Raw genomic sequence first — 17,259 nt, forward strand, 5'->3', positions numbered from 1 at the left:
TGCCGCCATCCTTCATATTTACACTAGAGCAGAACTCGTGGTTATGGAGGGGCGAGACATCTCCCAAACACACGCTAAGCGCTGCCAATAGAGTGGTGCAGGTATGACATACCTCACGGAAATTGTGAGCATTTCCGGTTCCATAGTCCCAAAGTCAATGTTTATTTTTTTATGGGATTTTGGTTAAATGGCTGAAATAAGGTCTGTGGTGAACACAAGCTCAAAACACTTTCAAGTTGTGTTTATCTGTGATAATTTTCTTGATGGACAAAACGTGCAAGTGTCATAAACTTTTGTTGGTCACAGAGCGATAATTCAAAAGCCTATGGGAAAATCCTATTGGGTTTTTGTCGAGGGAACCAGAGTAATGCTAACCCGCGGTTGGCCTACAAAGTGACATCACATCTGCACACCTCTATTACAACACACTGGGCCAGCTGACCAATCACAGCACACTCGTATTTCGGAGGGAGGGGCTTCATTGAAAACAACGCGTTCGGGACAGACTGCAGAGAGAGGAGCAGTGATAATGTAAAATATGGGAAAAATCATGTGTTTTTTTAATAATCAAGCATGAAAGCATATTCTAGTACACCCCAAAAACAAAATCAAGACTTCGTAAAAGGGCATAATAGGACCCCTTTAAAATAAAGTGTTACCATGCATTATAAATCGCAGTGATGTGAAAAGACACGCATTATACAAAAATATTTTACTGTCGAACTTCAAACACGCATTGACCAATCAGAATTAATCTATTATGACAGCTATGTATAAATAAAAGATTTGTTTATCATTCTCAACCCAGTGCGTCCAAGACTATCAAGTCATTCTCAAAATTTCAACAAAAATAATCTATGGCAGCCAGCTAGACACAGCAACAGGGAATGTATAGAATAATAATTTAATGCACCACAGAAACCTAATGTTTCGGCATAAAAACACATGTACAAGATCCCAGAATCAAAGTTTGAGCCGCTGGATGCGGATGAAGTGGCGTTTCTCTGCTGCGCACTCGTTCATGAGCTCAGGGAGGGACGGGGAGGCTATTTTGGGAGCTGCAGTAGGTGTCTGTGGGTTCACCTTTGCTCAGGATGCGAACGGGACCCTTTCAAGAGCGTTCTGGCGTGTGTGTGTGTGGGCGCGTGGATGAGAACAAGGTTAGGGCTCTGTGTGTGTGTGTGAGAGAGAGGGGGTGAATTCATATCGACAGAACAGAGCCGAGCGGTAACTATGCAGCGGTATCCATGGAGCCGTAACCATAGCAACGGCGCTCGGAAAGCCAGGGTCTTTAATTGGTGAGTGTGAATATATAGAGAGAGAGAATAGCCAGCCTCTGACACAATATTGTTTCTAGCAAACAACTCGCATAAATGTGGCCTGAAACCTGCTTTTGTTTCACTGTTTGGAACCATTTCCCCCCTGAGACATCTCTCTTGTATCTTTCAGCCGTGTGAACATTTACATTGGCAATCACATCAAAATTATTACAGCTATAAAGCATCACTATTAAACAATGAATTTACTTTCCAAGCCATCACACATGCACTCGGGCCTGCTAGACCATAAAATGGACACATATATCAATCTGATAGACTTGCGCTCAATATCTAGACACTACAAAAATCATAGACCTAAATTTAAGATTATGTATTTGAAATGCATATACAATTTCCATTCATATGCATTACACAGATTTAACATTAACTTAATGTGATGCATATTTGTCAGTCATGCATGAATGAAACGGGTATGAATTCTGTAAAATTACTAATAAACCGAATGTTTTAATTTGTCATCAATAAATCCAATTGGTTTCAATTTTAACAAGCCGAATATTGCTTGAATATCCACAGCTAGCAATATTTTAATCATGTTCATACTTTCATGTTCAGATTTATGCTGATTCTAAGCAGTTTGAATAAATGCATTTTGAAAATATAAATATTAAAATAAAACCAAATAGATGCAAATACTCTATGATTTTTTTTTTAAGTGTAGAGATCCCGTTTCAATAAATATATATCACATTAAGTTTATTAGTTTGTGCATGTTAAAACTGTGTGGAAATATTATATGCAATTCATATCATTGAGGCCTAAATATTAGCAAGAGCAAGAGAAAACAAACGAGAACACTTTAGCAGATGCTTGGTAATGCAACTTTTGCATGAGCAAATACTGTCACTGTATATACCATATAGTAGCAGATTTTACAATAGTGGCAGTAACTGCGCTATTTTGGAGGAAACTATGGTTACCATGGTGATGTGTTCAGCAAGGACAGTCAGAATTAGTTGACTCGTGTTTCTATGTGGGTAGTTTGGTAGTAACACATTGCATCTACTGTAAAACCTTCCAGTTATTATCAGTGAAAGCAGGAAGAAAACACACTTACATTGTCCACTGCAGCTTTTCATTTTTAATAGAGTTGTACAGGGCCTGCGGAAAGAGAGAGAGAGAGAGAGAGAGAGAGGGAGAGAGAGAGAGAGACAGTCAGTAACACTCACACCTAAGCTGTGAATGACTGAGTTTGGTTTCAGAGGCTGCGTATGAGTTGCATCATATATATTCTGCTGTAACTGGCATCATAATCAGGCCGTGAGAGATGACAAAACCCCAAAATAAACACATTTGACCCAAACACAGTTGCAAAGTCATTCTGGCCATACCTAAAAATCAGTAAAGCATTAAATTAACTCTACAACCAAAAATCTAAACTTTTTACATTTTATATCGGAAATATACAGAAATATTATATATTAATATAATATAAGAAAGGTAATAATAAAATAAAAACAAATAAAAAAGGAATTCAATTGAATAAAATCTTCTCTTTCAATACAAGAGATTATTAAAACAGAATCAGTTTCCTACTGATCTTGAGCACTTCATTGACACATCATCGGTGTAAATGACGAGTGTGTGGACGTCAGTCGTAAAACACCTGCGTCACAGTGGAATCCTGTCTTAGCAAATTAACTATCTAAACCGAGTCAAAGACTGTCCCTGTATTTGACAAAACCTCCATATGAGAACATTCTCAAGGATAATGATTCATTAATTAAATAAATGTGATTTTGTTTTATTAAATTGTAAAAAATGTAAAGTTATGGCTTGGGTTGGGGATAATAATATGATTTATATCAAAGCAGTAAAAGTCTATGGTATGTCCTTATTTAGATGGTAAGATGAACATGCATGTGTGAGGCTCTCTAATAAGCATGTTATGTCCTTTCATCAAGAAACCTCAGCATCATCAACAGCTAATAATCTCTCAGTCCCTCGGGACAAAACAAACCAAGGTTCATCTCAAACACAACCTCAGCTGCATTCTTCCAAATAAAGCTTCTCAATGTGTGTTTTAGCATCAATGCCATAGAAGAACCATTTTTGGTTCCTCAAAGAACCTTTCAGTCAACAATTTTAATAATCTAAAGAATCTTTTTCCACTTTAAAGAACCTTTTGTGGAATGGAAACGTTCCGTGGATGTTAAAGGTTCTTTATGGAACCATCAATGTCAGTAAAGAACCTTCATTATTATGAGTGTAGAGTGTAGTGTACTAAACATGTGCTGACTTTATTCCTTCAAAACACACACACACACACACACACACACAATTAAAAAGAGAGTATTATAAGTGTACTTTAAATTTGGAATCAAAAGAAGTTTTTTCCCCCCCTTTTAGTTCATGTAAATGAACCTTCAGCCCATCTATTCTCCTAAAAGTAAATACTCTTCCATAACGTATTTAAAGTGATAGTTCACCCTAAAATTACAATTCTGTCATCATTTACTCACTGTCAACTACTTCCAAACCTGTATGAGTTTCTTTCTTCTGCTGAACACAAAAGAACATATTTTGAAGACTGTTGGTAACACTGCATTCAGGTATAATTATTTTTTTAGCAGGTATTGCATTTGGATGTATATTTAGACATTAATCAAAGACTAATTTCTGTCACAGTATAGATTTTATTTTCATTTTTTTTTTAAATGTTGTTGAACCTTCTGGCTCAACCTGGTACCTGGTCTGAACATTTCATCTCACTCTGCCTCTGTGTGTGTGTGTGTGTGTGTCAATGGCTACCATCAACTGTCTTCTTCTAAATATCTTCTTTTGTGTTCAACAGAAGACAGAATCTCATACAGGTTTGGAACAACAATTTTCATTTTTGGGTGAATTATCCCATTAAAAAACAAATTAAGTATTGTGTCAGAACAAAAGTGGAGAATAATGATTGCATGTTGGAATAACCATGTCATTTCTTGGCCTCTGGGGCAGCAAACATGACAGATGATCAGATGAGTGGTAAAGTGAAGCGAGACAGGGTTACCCTCTTCCTCTTGCGGGCCTGCGGGTGGTTCTTCCCATCTTGAGCTTTTCCCAGGAGGTCCGGGAACACCAGAGGTTTGAGCGACCGGGATCGGGGCGTTCGTGGGTAACGGAACGGGTCCATCATACGGAAATCTCGCCCGTATCGGACCGAGCAGAGCGAACGTGAGCGGAAGCGCCCGGCCGAATGCAGACTGTTCACTCCAATCATGCTCGAGAACGCAGTGCACTGTGGGAAACTATTAACTCCAGGTGGGGGTTTAGATCTCGCAGTGAGTTTTCAGGAAAAAATATCTTCAATATGAGAATAACTTGAGAAAACCCAGCATGTCTTCTTCCACAAGACGACGAGGTAACTCCAAAAGACAAAAAAAATACAAAAATCCAGATTACAAACAACAGAACATGACCTAATCCAAGTGCTTAGATAGATTGATGAGAACAATAAGTGTAAATAAAGTGTAATAAACAGTCTGTGACCATCTGTAGGATTCACAAGCGAATCTCAACACACGTTACGTTTCATTTGTGAGACGCTGACTGAGGAAACGCAGAACTAAACCACTGAAACCAGAGTGTGTTAGAGCAAAATAAAAAATGACAATGATGCTGAAATGTACAAAATTTCCCTCGCGGACACTGAACACATGTAGTGGTCACTCACAAACACCATTGGGACAACTTCTACAAGCTACACATTGCCCATGCACCAGCGATGCCACACACACACACACACACACTGAGTGATGCCACAGATGGCAAGCAAAGCTTTCAGAAGTGTGAAAGAACAGCCAGGATCTGACAGATGGAATGAGGCGAACGGAAACCGGGATAAAACATGAAACGCCCTCACAAAAACGAGGCGGTCAGCTCGTCAGAAAACACACAGCAATCCCCACACCTGCACCCGCTCCAGATGATGCACAAACAATCCCACACGAAGACCGGGAGAATGACACAGAAGGATCTGTGAGCCTGTTGCTTCTGAGATGCAGACGAGATGTTCAGGTGGATGTGTTTTCTTCCCACCTCAACCAAACGCTTTCAAAAGATCTGCATCCCTCCTCTTTGCATGCGTTTATCTATCAGTCCATCTGGGATCCATCTGTCCTGGAAGAGCTGATGGATTTTTTTGGTCCGTGTGTGTGTGTGTAGATGCGGTCTCCCTCTGGCCGGCACAGAGTCACAGGTACGTCCACGTATGATCTGAAAATGTCCAGTGCCTCGCGCTGTCCTGTGTGCTCTCTGTCTGCCTCCTGTCTTATCTTTCAGGCTCGCAGATGGAAAGTCTCTAAATCTCAGAGACTCGAAGGAGGCTGAAGCTCTCTCGCTCGCTCATTCTCTCTCTCCCCCCCCCTCCTCAGGTTTCAGGCAGCCAATCACAGCGATCCAACACACACACACACACACACACACACACACGGCTTGCTTTACTTTGAATGCTGATTAACATTCAGAACTTGTCCTCAGAGGTGGGATAGAGAGGGAGAGAACATGGAATTATGGAATTATGGGAGAGAGATGAACACAAAGAACATCATAAAACTACAAGTGTGACATGGAAAATATTCTATAAAAATGTAGTCTATAAAAAAAGCATTGAGACGAGACGAGATAAAAAGGGGTGAAGCTAATTAAAACACATCCAGTCACATCACATTTCACACCAAAATAAAAATAAATAAATTTTTTTGCATTACAGAAGAGAGATTTTTTTCTTTTGGAGTGAAATACAGTATGACCTTCTTGACCAGTTTTATCAGATTTAATGTGTGTGTGTATATATATATATATATATATATATATATGAACAACTGCAAATAGAAGCATGTATTTATTTAAAAATGTCTTGATTATAAAAAAAATAAAAATAGGTATAAATTAGGATAAATTTAGATTTACTTTTTGCCCTTATAACAGCTACAACATATGAATTCGAAATATGGTTCATTTATTATTAATCTCCCTTTAATACATATTCAAAACAGATCTCGGGCAGAATTCATTTGCATTTTTATAGTTTTAACATCCTAAAATATTATTAAAATTTAATATCCAAGACTACAATTTTATTATCTGTTGGTGTAAAAAGTTGAACAAAAAAAATGTATATAAATTTTGAAATCAAGTTAATTTCCCTTTTGATTTACTGACCGCAGCACTGGAGCAAAATGAACAAAACCTGACGATCAGGTTCTCCAGGATGATTCGAGATGTTTCAAAAGAACATCAGTGGAAACGAGAAAACGAGAAAATATGAAATTAGAAGCAACTTAAATGAACATTTCCTTGCACAATCTTTACTCAAAATTCACTGTAACAAATAAGAAACAAAAAGTGCATGGCTATTTTTGGTAAGGTCTGAGCAATACTTGTTGTGGAGGATATGATGTGTCACTGTGCAGGGACTGGATGAATGTTTGAGTTGATCAGGACACAAAGCGATTCCCCGCTCAGTCTCAGCACAGCGAGTTGGCTCAACAGGAGAAAGCTAATTGTTTCCACTCTCCGTCTGTCGTTATCTCACTACACAGACAGACTTGCACTAAAATGGGTCGCCGTCAACCCGTGACCACCCTATCAGTGCCAGGGCCTCGGTTCCCGCCCCCTCCATCGCCATGACGACGACGCACTTCAAGCACTCTTCATCACCAGCGTGTGCAAAAGCCCACAAGCAGCCCACGTGTGAGAGACGCAGTTACAAATCCATCGTCTTCCACCGCCGCACTAAATAAATGCCTCCTCCGGGGCACACAGGCACCAAATCTTTGCATTTGACCTCATTTTCCACAACAGATGTGACTGAAAATGAACTCACAAAGCATAAAACAACTTTAAATTAACAAATACATGTGCAAAAAAATACTCTTGGATGGTGTCCACTATGGTGTAAATAAATACAAATAAATAAAAAAAACACACGGTCCACATTGTAAACATAATAGGAACTTGTACGAAATTATTTAGAAAACAATATATCATATTATAAATAAATAAATACACCTACACTCTAAATATAACACACACACGCACACACACAGTATATGATATTACCATAAATAATATTTATTTTATTTAAATTTATATTTATTAAATTATATTTTATTTAATTTTTTAATTTAAGAATATATTACACATAAAATAATATAAACATAAAACAATATAAAACCATAAATAATAATATAAATACAATTAGTAAGTAAATATTAGTAAATATAAAAAGTATATAATAGCTTCGTAAATAAATAAATCTACACTAAAAATAACAGGACCACAAAATCATTTACAAATGATATATATAATGATATATATATATATACACTCACCTAAATGATTATTAGGAACACCATACTAATACTGTTTGACCCCCTTTCGCCTTCAGAACTGCCTTAATTCTACGTGGCATTGATTCAACAAGGTGCTGAAAGCATTTTTTAGAAATGTTGGCCCATATTGACAGGATAGCATCTTGCAGTTGATGGAGATTTGTGGGATGCACATCCAGGGCACGAAGCTCCCGTTCCACCACATCCCAAAGATGCTCTATTGGGTTGAGATCTGGTGACTGTGGGGGCCATTTTAGTACAATGAACTCATTGTCATGTTCAAGAAACCAATTTGAAATGATTCGAGCTTTGTGACATGGTGCATTATCCTGCTGGAAGTAGCCATCAGAGGATGGGGACATGGTGGCCATAAAGGGATGGACATGGTCAGAAACAATGCTCAGGTAGGCCGTGGCATTTAAACGATGCCCAATTGGCACTAAGGGGCCTAAAGTGTGCCAAGAAAACATCCCCCACACCATTACACCACCACCACCAGCCTGCACAGTGGTAACAAGGCATGATGGATCCATGTTCTCATTCTGTTTACGCCAAATTCTGACTCTACCATCTGAATGTCTCAACAGAAATCGAGACTCATCAGACCAGGCAACATTTTTCCAGTCTTCAACTGTCGAATTTTGGTGAGCTCTTGCAAATTGTAGCCTCTTTTTCCTATTTGTAGTGGAGATGAGTGGTACCCGGTGGGGTCTTCTGCTGTTGTAGCCCATCCGCCTCAAGGTTGTGTGTGTTGTGGCTTCACAAATGCTTTGCTGCATACCTCGGTTGTAACGAGTGGTTATTTCAGTCAAAGTTGCTCTTCTATCAGCTTGAATCAGTCGGCCCATTCTCCTCTGACCTCTAGCATCAACAAGGCATTTTCGCCCACAGGACTGCCGCATACTGGATGTTTTTCCCTTTTCACACCATTCTTTGTAAACCCTAGAAATGGTTGTGCGTGAAAATCCCAGTAACTGAGCAGATTGTGAAATACTCAGACCGGCCCGTCTGACACCAACAACCATGCCACGCTCAAAATTGCTTAAATCACCTTTCTTTCCCATTCTGACATTCAGTTTGGAGTTCAGGAGATTGTCTTGACCAGGACCACACCCCTAAATGCATTGAAGCAACTGCCATGTGATTGGTTGATTAGATAATTGCACTAATGAGAAATTAAACAGGTGTTCCTAATAATCCTTTAGCTGAGTGTATATATATATATATATATATATATATATATATATACACACACAGATACATACACACACATACACAAACACATATACTCACTATAATATATGGAAGCTTGTTTCCGCCACAGAATGAAAAATAAAAAAGATAATTGCGACTTTTTATCTCACAATTCTGACTTTTTTTCTCACAATTGCGAGATATAAAGTCAGAATTGTGTGATATAAAATCGCAATTGTGTGTTATAAAGTCAGAATAGAGAGATATAAAGTCGCAATTGCGTGTTGTAAAGTCAGAATTGCGTGAAATAAAGTCGCAATTGCGTATTATAAAGTCCGAATTGCGTGATATAAAGTCGAAATTGCGTGTTGTAAAGTCAGAATTGCGTGATATAAAGTCGAAATTGCGTGTTGTAAAGTCAGAATTTATTGATATAAAGTCGCAATTGCAGGTTATAAAGTCCGAATTGCGTGATATAAAGTCGAAATTGCGTGTTGTAAAGTCAGAATTTATTGATATAAAGTCGCAATTGCAGGTTATAAAGTCCGAATTGCGTGATATAAAGTCGAAATTGCGTGTTGTAAAGTTAGAATTCATCTGAATCGGTCTTTTTCCCCCCTTAGAATTGGCCTGATAACTCGCAATTGCGAGTTTATATCTCACAATTCTGAGAAAAGATGTCAGAATTTCAAGATATAAACTCGCAATTATGTGTTATAAAGTCAGAATTGCGAGATGTAAACTCGCAATTGTGAGAAAAAAAGTCAGAATTGCGTGAAATAAAGTCGCAATTGCGTGTTATAAAGTCCGAATTGCGTGATATAAAGTCGAAATTGCGTGTTGTAAAGTCAGAATTGCGTGATATAAAGTCGAAATTGCGTGTTGTAAAGTCAGAATTTATTGATATAAAGTCGCAATTGCAGGTTATAAAGTCCGAATTGCGTGATATAAAGTCGAAATTGCGTGTTGTAAAGTCAGAATTCATCTGAATCGGTCTTTTTCCCCCCTTAGAATTGGCCTGATAACTCGCAATTGCGAGTTTATATCTCACAATTCTGAGAAAAGATGTCAGAATTTCAAGATATAAACTCGCAATTGTGAGAAAAAAAGTCTTTTTTTCTCGCAATTGCGACTATTTCTCATAATTGCGACTTTATATCTCGCAATTGCGACTTTTTATCTCACAATTGCGAGATATGAAGTCAGAATTGTGAGAAATAAAGTCGCATTTATTATTATTTATTTTTTTATTCAGTGGCGGAAACAAGCTTCCATAATAATATAACATTACCATACATAATATTTATTTTTATAGTTGTAACATAAATATTATAATTATACAATTTATTATACATAAAATAATATTATACAAACACACGTATAATAAGCATATATATATATATATATATATATATATATATATATATATATATATAGTTTATTTATAATATTTTATTTTATAATAAATAAAGCAAGCCACAAGAACCCATGGTTAATTTTTTTACAGTTTCGATGGTGGCAAGCAACATGCCATATCAATATAATCTTTCTGATGTGTGATCAATGGTGTGTGTGTGTGTGTCGTCTTTGAAAGTTGCTCATCCAATCAGATTTCAGAGCCAAAAACAATCAATTTTATAATAAACAATAACCGTTCATGCAATAATTAGCACCCCACAATAACAGCTTTGCTTTATATGACAATGTGTGAGTGAGATGTGCTTATATAAGCTGCCCTGCTCAGCTGTTGAGTTTAAATGAGAGAAAGAGAACGAGTAGGAGGAAAGAATGTGAGAACTGATGTTGCGAGGGACAGAGAAAAGGATCGCCGGAGGGAAAGAAAACTAAAAGAGAGGGAGAGAGAAAGTGAGGTCGTCATAAAAGCTATAGAGACTGTTGTAAAGCACTTGGCATGAACGATATCCATCTCCTCTCGTCTATCGCTCTTCAAACTGCTTCTATCCCAGCGAGGAGTCAGTGTTTTCATCAAGAAGATGACGACTAAAACACAAGCAGCTCCTCAGATAAACCTCACTGCTGTGGCTTTATGAGAGCACGGAGATTTCCAAGCACTCACGCCATGAAAAACAGGATTTTCTCGGCTTTTCTACAGTCCCAATGTGAAGCCGCTTCCCAAACGAGGCCATTACTGAAGGATGGGTCAGTGCAAACCAGACTGGAACCAACACTAACCCACTATTGTTCAGAATAGCATACTGTCATAATTCTCTTTCTATTTCTGAGTATTGTATAATGTGCGTGGTATAAAACTGTTCCGCATGAAATTTGCTGAATGCATTTTGCAAAACGACCTTTCACTTCCTGTGTGAAAAATACACCCAAATGTGATAAGTAGTAACATCTCATTCTTGATTCATTATTTTGTCTGACTGACAAATGTTTAACCCGAAAAGTAAAAAATAAATAAATGCGAAATACTGGACGATGGTAGATAAAAACATACAACTTCATGAGGTCACATGACATTGGAATCATTACTGCTCTCTTTCACATATTAGGATCCACAACAGAACCGGAAGACAATACAATGCTGAATAAAGTCGTAGTTTTTGTTATTTTTGGACCAAAATGTATTTTCGATGCTTCAAAACACTCTAACTAACCCACTGATGTCACATGGACTACTTTGATGATGTCTTTATTTCCTTTCTGGACAAGGACAGTATACCGTACACACATTTTCAATGGAGGGACAGAAAGCTCTCGGACTAAATCTTAGGGTGTATTCACACCTGCCTTGTTTGGTTCGATTGAATCGAACTCTAGTTGGTTTCCCCCCTTGGTGCGGACCTTTTGGGCAGGTGTGAATATAGCAATCGAACTCGGGTGCGGACCAAACAACCGAACCGAGACCCAGCTGAAGAGGTGGTCTCGGTCCGGTTCCAAACGAACTCTGGTACGGTTCGTTTACGGTGTGAACATGAACCGACCCAATTGCAAGAAAGCACTGCGCCTTTGAGTTAAAAGGCTTCCGTAGTCGGAGATTTTGGCATAATGGTTTGTGTTATTGTTGTTCAAGTGCGAAAGAGAATTCCGGCGCGCTGTCTGGCCACACGATACTGTTGCGCGTCTTTCTGCGCGCCGTGTGTGTGCATCATTGGAATGGAATGAATGAATGAGTGTGTGCATCAGGACATTCACATACAGAGCGTTCTCTTTAGTCTAATCGCGCATAGATGCAAAAAAAGCTTTTGCAGTTCATATAATGTAACGATATACAAGGATGATGCTGCGTTAAACTGGACAAACTTAAATCGCAAGCGTTAACATTGACAGCACTTGTTAGCAGTATATACAATAAGAATCTCATTATTTGAATGTGTGAACATATCCCCTCTCTATGAATCAAAACTTTATACCTTATCCGTCTTCTGCGCAGTTTCTTCATATTGCGTTTGTACAGAATAACACAAAATTAGTAAAATAACAAATATTGCAGTACGAAATATCTCCATGCTGAGCCTTTTTTGCACTTCCTGATTTCCCTACTTGAGAATCCTTGTCCAATGAATGGACGGCCTTAGCACACATGTGGTTTTGTTTACAAATTTTGGTTCACTTGCAAAAAGAGCAGTGTGAAAGCGAACCGTACAAAAAAAAAAAAAAAAATGATTTGGTCCGGACCAAAGCAAGTGACCTATCGGACTTTCCTGTGTCCCGAAGATGAACGGAGGTCTTACGGGCTTACGAGTCATTAATGACATAATTTTCATTTTTGGGTGAACTAACCCTTTAATTTGCCTTTTCTTTTCTTAAAAGCTAGTAAAATGAGAAACCATCACATATAGTTGAATCTCACTGAATCAAAATGAGTTTTTTTTTCATCTTGCCCTCTTCAAATGATCCTTTAAATGAAGTGACCATCCTCAGAGTCCAGCGGCAGCTTCTCCCTGCCAGATAACACACAGCCCAAACTAATCCAGCCCTAGTTTAGCTCATTAGAATTAACTCAAGAACTCATCTGATTAGCTCCAGAATGTGCCTGCAGGGTTAATGAATGGAAGCAAAACATCCCCAGTTTCCTACCAATGATATTACAGCACTAATCTAATAATATAAACCAATAAATGACCTACTAAAGAGTCATCTCTTCCCACCGGGACACAAATCTCTCTTGCTTCAAATAACAAACAGCAGCGCTGAACGCTATAGCACTGCTGTCACATGCTGTTTACACAATCAACCTGTGCCAATACACACACACACACACACACACACGCACTCTATCTATTAAACATGCACATCCTCCAACAACTTCACTGTGGACAATTTACCATCAATAACACAATAATGCAAACAATGCGGTTTCAACATGCAGCTTTAGCAAGAGATATTTATGCAATATACAGTGCATTACCTTGAGGAGGTCTTTAGGAAAATCACTGCCAGTGTTTAGTCCTTCCAGATTCCCGATGAACTGAGAGCAGGACATTCGCTTGCCAATGTTCTAACAACAGAAAAGATCAACAGACCTGATAAATGAACACAACTGCATTATGAAAAAGCATTATAACTGACATTTGATCATTATTTACATGACATTTAAGCACTTTTAAAATGCAATTTAGCACACTTAAAAAAAAAAAAAAAAGTTTGTATTATTTAAATTGTAATGCACACTTGTAAAAAAAACAATTGTAAATAGTTATTATATATATATATATATATATATATATATATATATATATATATATATATATATATACACACACTATACAGTATATAGCACATCATTTATCATTTTCTTATTATTTATTTATTTATTGCAGATTTTTCTTTTTAAATCTGGGCAGGGTGATTTCCAGTACTGTTTAGGAGTAATACGGAAGATTTGTTCACATTTTGGCAATAATAAATTCGGGGAAAATGTCATAATACAGAAAAACTTAGTGAAAATCCCCCAAAGTATGTATATCCCAATAAAGTGTAGGATGCATTGATGTGTATGTAGGCATATTTTTACGTGTGTGTATGTGTATGTGTATGTATATTCTTCCTTTGTTCTTTCCTTTGATTTTGGTATAAAATGTGTCTAGGACATTTCTATTATGCATTTATAGGTACTCAAAAAAAGTTTGCACATTTGCAATTTATTTTCAGATGAGATGTCAGAGTCAGGCATTTTAACAGGCCACTTTGAGCATTTTACCCCTCTTAAAGTCAGCATGGCATGTCCGACATTGAATCTGCGAGTGTGTGATTGAGGCTCGTAATATATGAATGTCTGGAGCTGTAGAAAGGGTCTGGAATGCATAATCTGATATTGTGGACAGTAGAGCAGAGTTTCATCACAGGAAAGCTGAAATCACTCAGTTCTCATCAGGACCATAAACCGGTTACCATGGCGACAGCGAGTCTGGCCTATAACAGGCGTTATGTGTTCACTGACAGCCCTAAACCCTTCAACAAAGGCACAGGAGCAATGCTAAATATCCTTTGAGCAGGAGCTGATGCAGACAGACAGCAGTGATTGACAGATCACAGTTCCCTCTGGACATCATCTCTCTGCCTTTTCCAGTGCCGCCTTCCATTAAACGCAGGGGTTTTTCTTTATTATGTGCTTTTTCACAAACTTGATAGGGGGTCAAAATTATAGTTCGTAATAAAAATAGAGCTGTTTAATCGTGACTTCAAGCCAGAAGGCTAATAATCTCAGAATTTCAAATGGATTTTTAGATTAGCGGCTAAAGAGGACATATCATGAAAATCGGACTTTTTCCGTGCGTAAGTGCTATAATTGGGTCCCTGGTGCATCTACCAACTAGCCTGGCTAACGCCAGACCCAATTCTCGTTGAGACTTGGGTCTGGGAACCACATGTTAATTTTCTCGTATTTGAGGCGTGGTTTACGAATGCCCAGAGCCGTTTATTGGGTGCTACGAATGTCTATCAAATGCGCCTGTACGTAGCTCATAGCCAATCGTTTCGATTATACCAGATGACGTATGTAGAGCGACAGAAATTAGACGAGGGAGACGACGATGGCCGATGGGTCAGAGATGTATGTGTAGCCTACACGATGGCGTGTATCTAGCGGCCGTTTCACACCGCATGCGTGAGCGGCGCGTATTTTTTTTCGGCGTGCATGTTAAGCAATGAGTGCATTCACACCGGAGGCAGCGCGTGAGCGTCGAGCAGGAGCGGCGCGTGAGCAGCAGTGAAGCGGGGGTTTCGAATCTGTTTTTTTTTGCTTTGCTCACGCTAAATTAAAATGAAAGCACACTTTTGATGGACAAAAATAAATGTGATTTCACACAAAAAGTGCCCAAAATGCACAGAATTAGCATATCTAGTGAGTTTTAACAAGAACTTGAGTAGGCAAATAAAAGAAAATAAAGACTCTAAAATATTTATAGAAGATTTACCCGGTAAAAACTTGTTTTTAATTATTCAGTTTGGGTGAAAGTTGTGTATTATATATATATATATAAAAAAAAACTAAAGTAAACTAGCCAGAAAATATTATATATAAACGTTCTTTTAGTTCATGTAACGTTAACACACAGACAGCTACAGCTGCTAGCACAACCCAAATCAAACCCGAGTGTGTGGTTTATTTGTGTGTTTTGTTTTTTATCCGCGGAGTTGCGATCTTGTAAACATCGAAAGTATGACTGAAACTAATAGATTGGAGCCATTGTCTGGGTTGTTTTGTTGTATTACATTTAACTTATATGCGAATGTTGTACACCTCCCCATTACAAACTTTCAAGACTATCAATGTTATAAAATGACCAACTTCTAAAAACAAATGTATAGTTGTCTTTGTAAAGAATTGCTCGCTTATATAATGCCGAAGTCATATTTCAATGTCTTTGGAAAACAAGAAAAAACACAAAATTACTTAAGCAATTATGCTATGAGGCTAACGATGTAGCTTTGGAGCCGCTGCTGTGACACTGTCTACAAACCAGTGGTGGGCCGTCAGGGCCAGCAAGGCCTTCTCTGCTGGCCTAAACACTATCAGAATCACTGACTTGCACTTTAATATTTTCCATGAATGAGTATTAAATTATTCCCAATAGTTCATTCTCTTAATTTTATAGCTTTTCTCTTGGTTGCGCTGCTTCCAGTAGTGTATGTTTATTTTAGCGCTTTTATCCAATCATATTTCAGCCATCATGCGTTGCCAGGGTCAAAGAAATCTGCCTTCAGGCCTTCAGAATCGACAGTGCGGGTGCCTGTAGCTTACAATGAATGGCAATGAAACCGTTGCTTTAACCAATCAGATAAGCAGTCAGATTTAATCAGCCAATCAGATTTCGATTTGACTGCAGCGGGGCCATCTAGCAGGCGTACAATAACGTCGGCATTTTCACGTTCTTTGATTGGATGCTCAGAGCGCGCTATCCGCATCTGTAGCGAACTGCAAACTAAAATATATTTCTGTAGATTTAATAGTTTTTCAACCCACAAATTAATGTTTCTTTCCCTCCTGGACCCCCAGCAGGATCCAACCTACCGGAAAAAATCCCTTATTCAGCCTGAGCTTAACGCAGAGTCACGGAACACTGCTCGATCTGTCCGGGTAAAAACTGACTAATGTAAGTTATGCCACGAATGATTTTGAAGGCAAAAGTCCCGCTGATCTCATTGCTTTCGTTCAAAACTCTGTGTGAGAGCATGGGACAGCTGTAGCGGTACACATCGTCAGGTTATGCGGTGACTGTGTCCACTGCTTCTGTCGAGCAGACACTCTCTAAAGCGAATTAAAACTTGTGCTAGAAATATGACGGGACTCGACTTTCAGCATTAGACTCGTCATTGTTGGAACTGAAACGCACAGATAACCTGTACAACAGAGTAAGTCTTCTTGAGGAAAGAAATAAGGATGGATTTTGTGTAAAAAACAATCAGTAGTTTTGGTGAGTAATGCTTTTTTCCCCGTGGTGAATATGATTATTTTCTTAATTTTTCTTTTAAATGTATGATCGAAACGTAATTTTTTTTCAAACATCCATACTATTGTAACGTCTGAAAAAGGACTATTGTAACCATTGAACGACAAGATAAGGGAGGCTCCGTTTCTGAACTTATAATCGGAACGCAAGAACAACTGTACACAAACGCACCAGCCGAACTCACGCGCTCGTTTCTCTCTACCGGCTTTTTTCAAACTCACCGCATTAACCCAATAACTGCCGGTGCAAAATAAAAACAACAATTATAGAGAGTCTTTTGCGCTGCTACACTATTAAAAGTTATTAATTCAGGTAGGACAGAAGGCCTAGGTGTGAAATGCACGGCCCGCCACTGCTACAAACGCTTCCAGTGTGAATACTCTCGCGTGTCTGCAGCTGCAGCTGCAGTGACGATGTAGTTACGCTGACGTGCTGCTCAAATGCCGCTCACGCTTGCGGTGTGAAACCTATGTGTGAAAC

At 38.4% G+C, this 17,259-nt stretch overlaps 1 protein-coding gene across 2 annotated transcripts in view; it reads right to left on the reverse strand.

Moving 5' to 3' along the window:
• The window catches only part of LOC130104175 (PH and SEC7 domain-containing protein 1), a 65,426-nt gene that overhangs the window by 17,964 nt on the left and 30,203 nt on the right, over positions 1-17,259 (reverse strand). For both annotated transcript variants that reach the window (XM_056270646.1, XM_056270647.1), the window contains 2 exons: positions 13,236-13,325; positions 2,398-2,441 (listed from right to left, as the gene is read on the reverse strand). In XM_056270646.1, the coding sequence (XP_056126621.1) occupies positions 2,398-2,441; positions 13,236-13,325 (134 nt within the window). The remainder of the gene's footprint in view (positions 1-2,397; positions 2,442-13,235; positions 13,326-17,259) is intronic.

The sequence above is a fragment of the Rhinichthys klamathensis genome, unplaced genomic scaffold (genome assembly GCF_029890125.1).
Source record: "Rhinichthys klamathensis goyatoka isolate OS25496 unplaced genomic scaffold, OSU_Roscu_1.1 h1tg000304l_1, whole genome shotgun sequence".
NCBI lineage: Eukaryota > Metazoa > Chordata > Actinopteri > Cypriniformes > Leuciscidae > Rhinichthys > Rhinichthys klamathensis.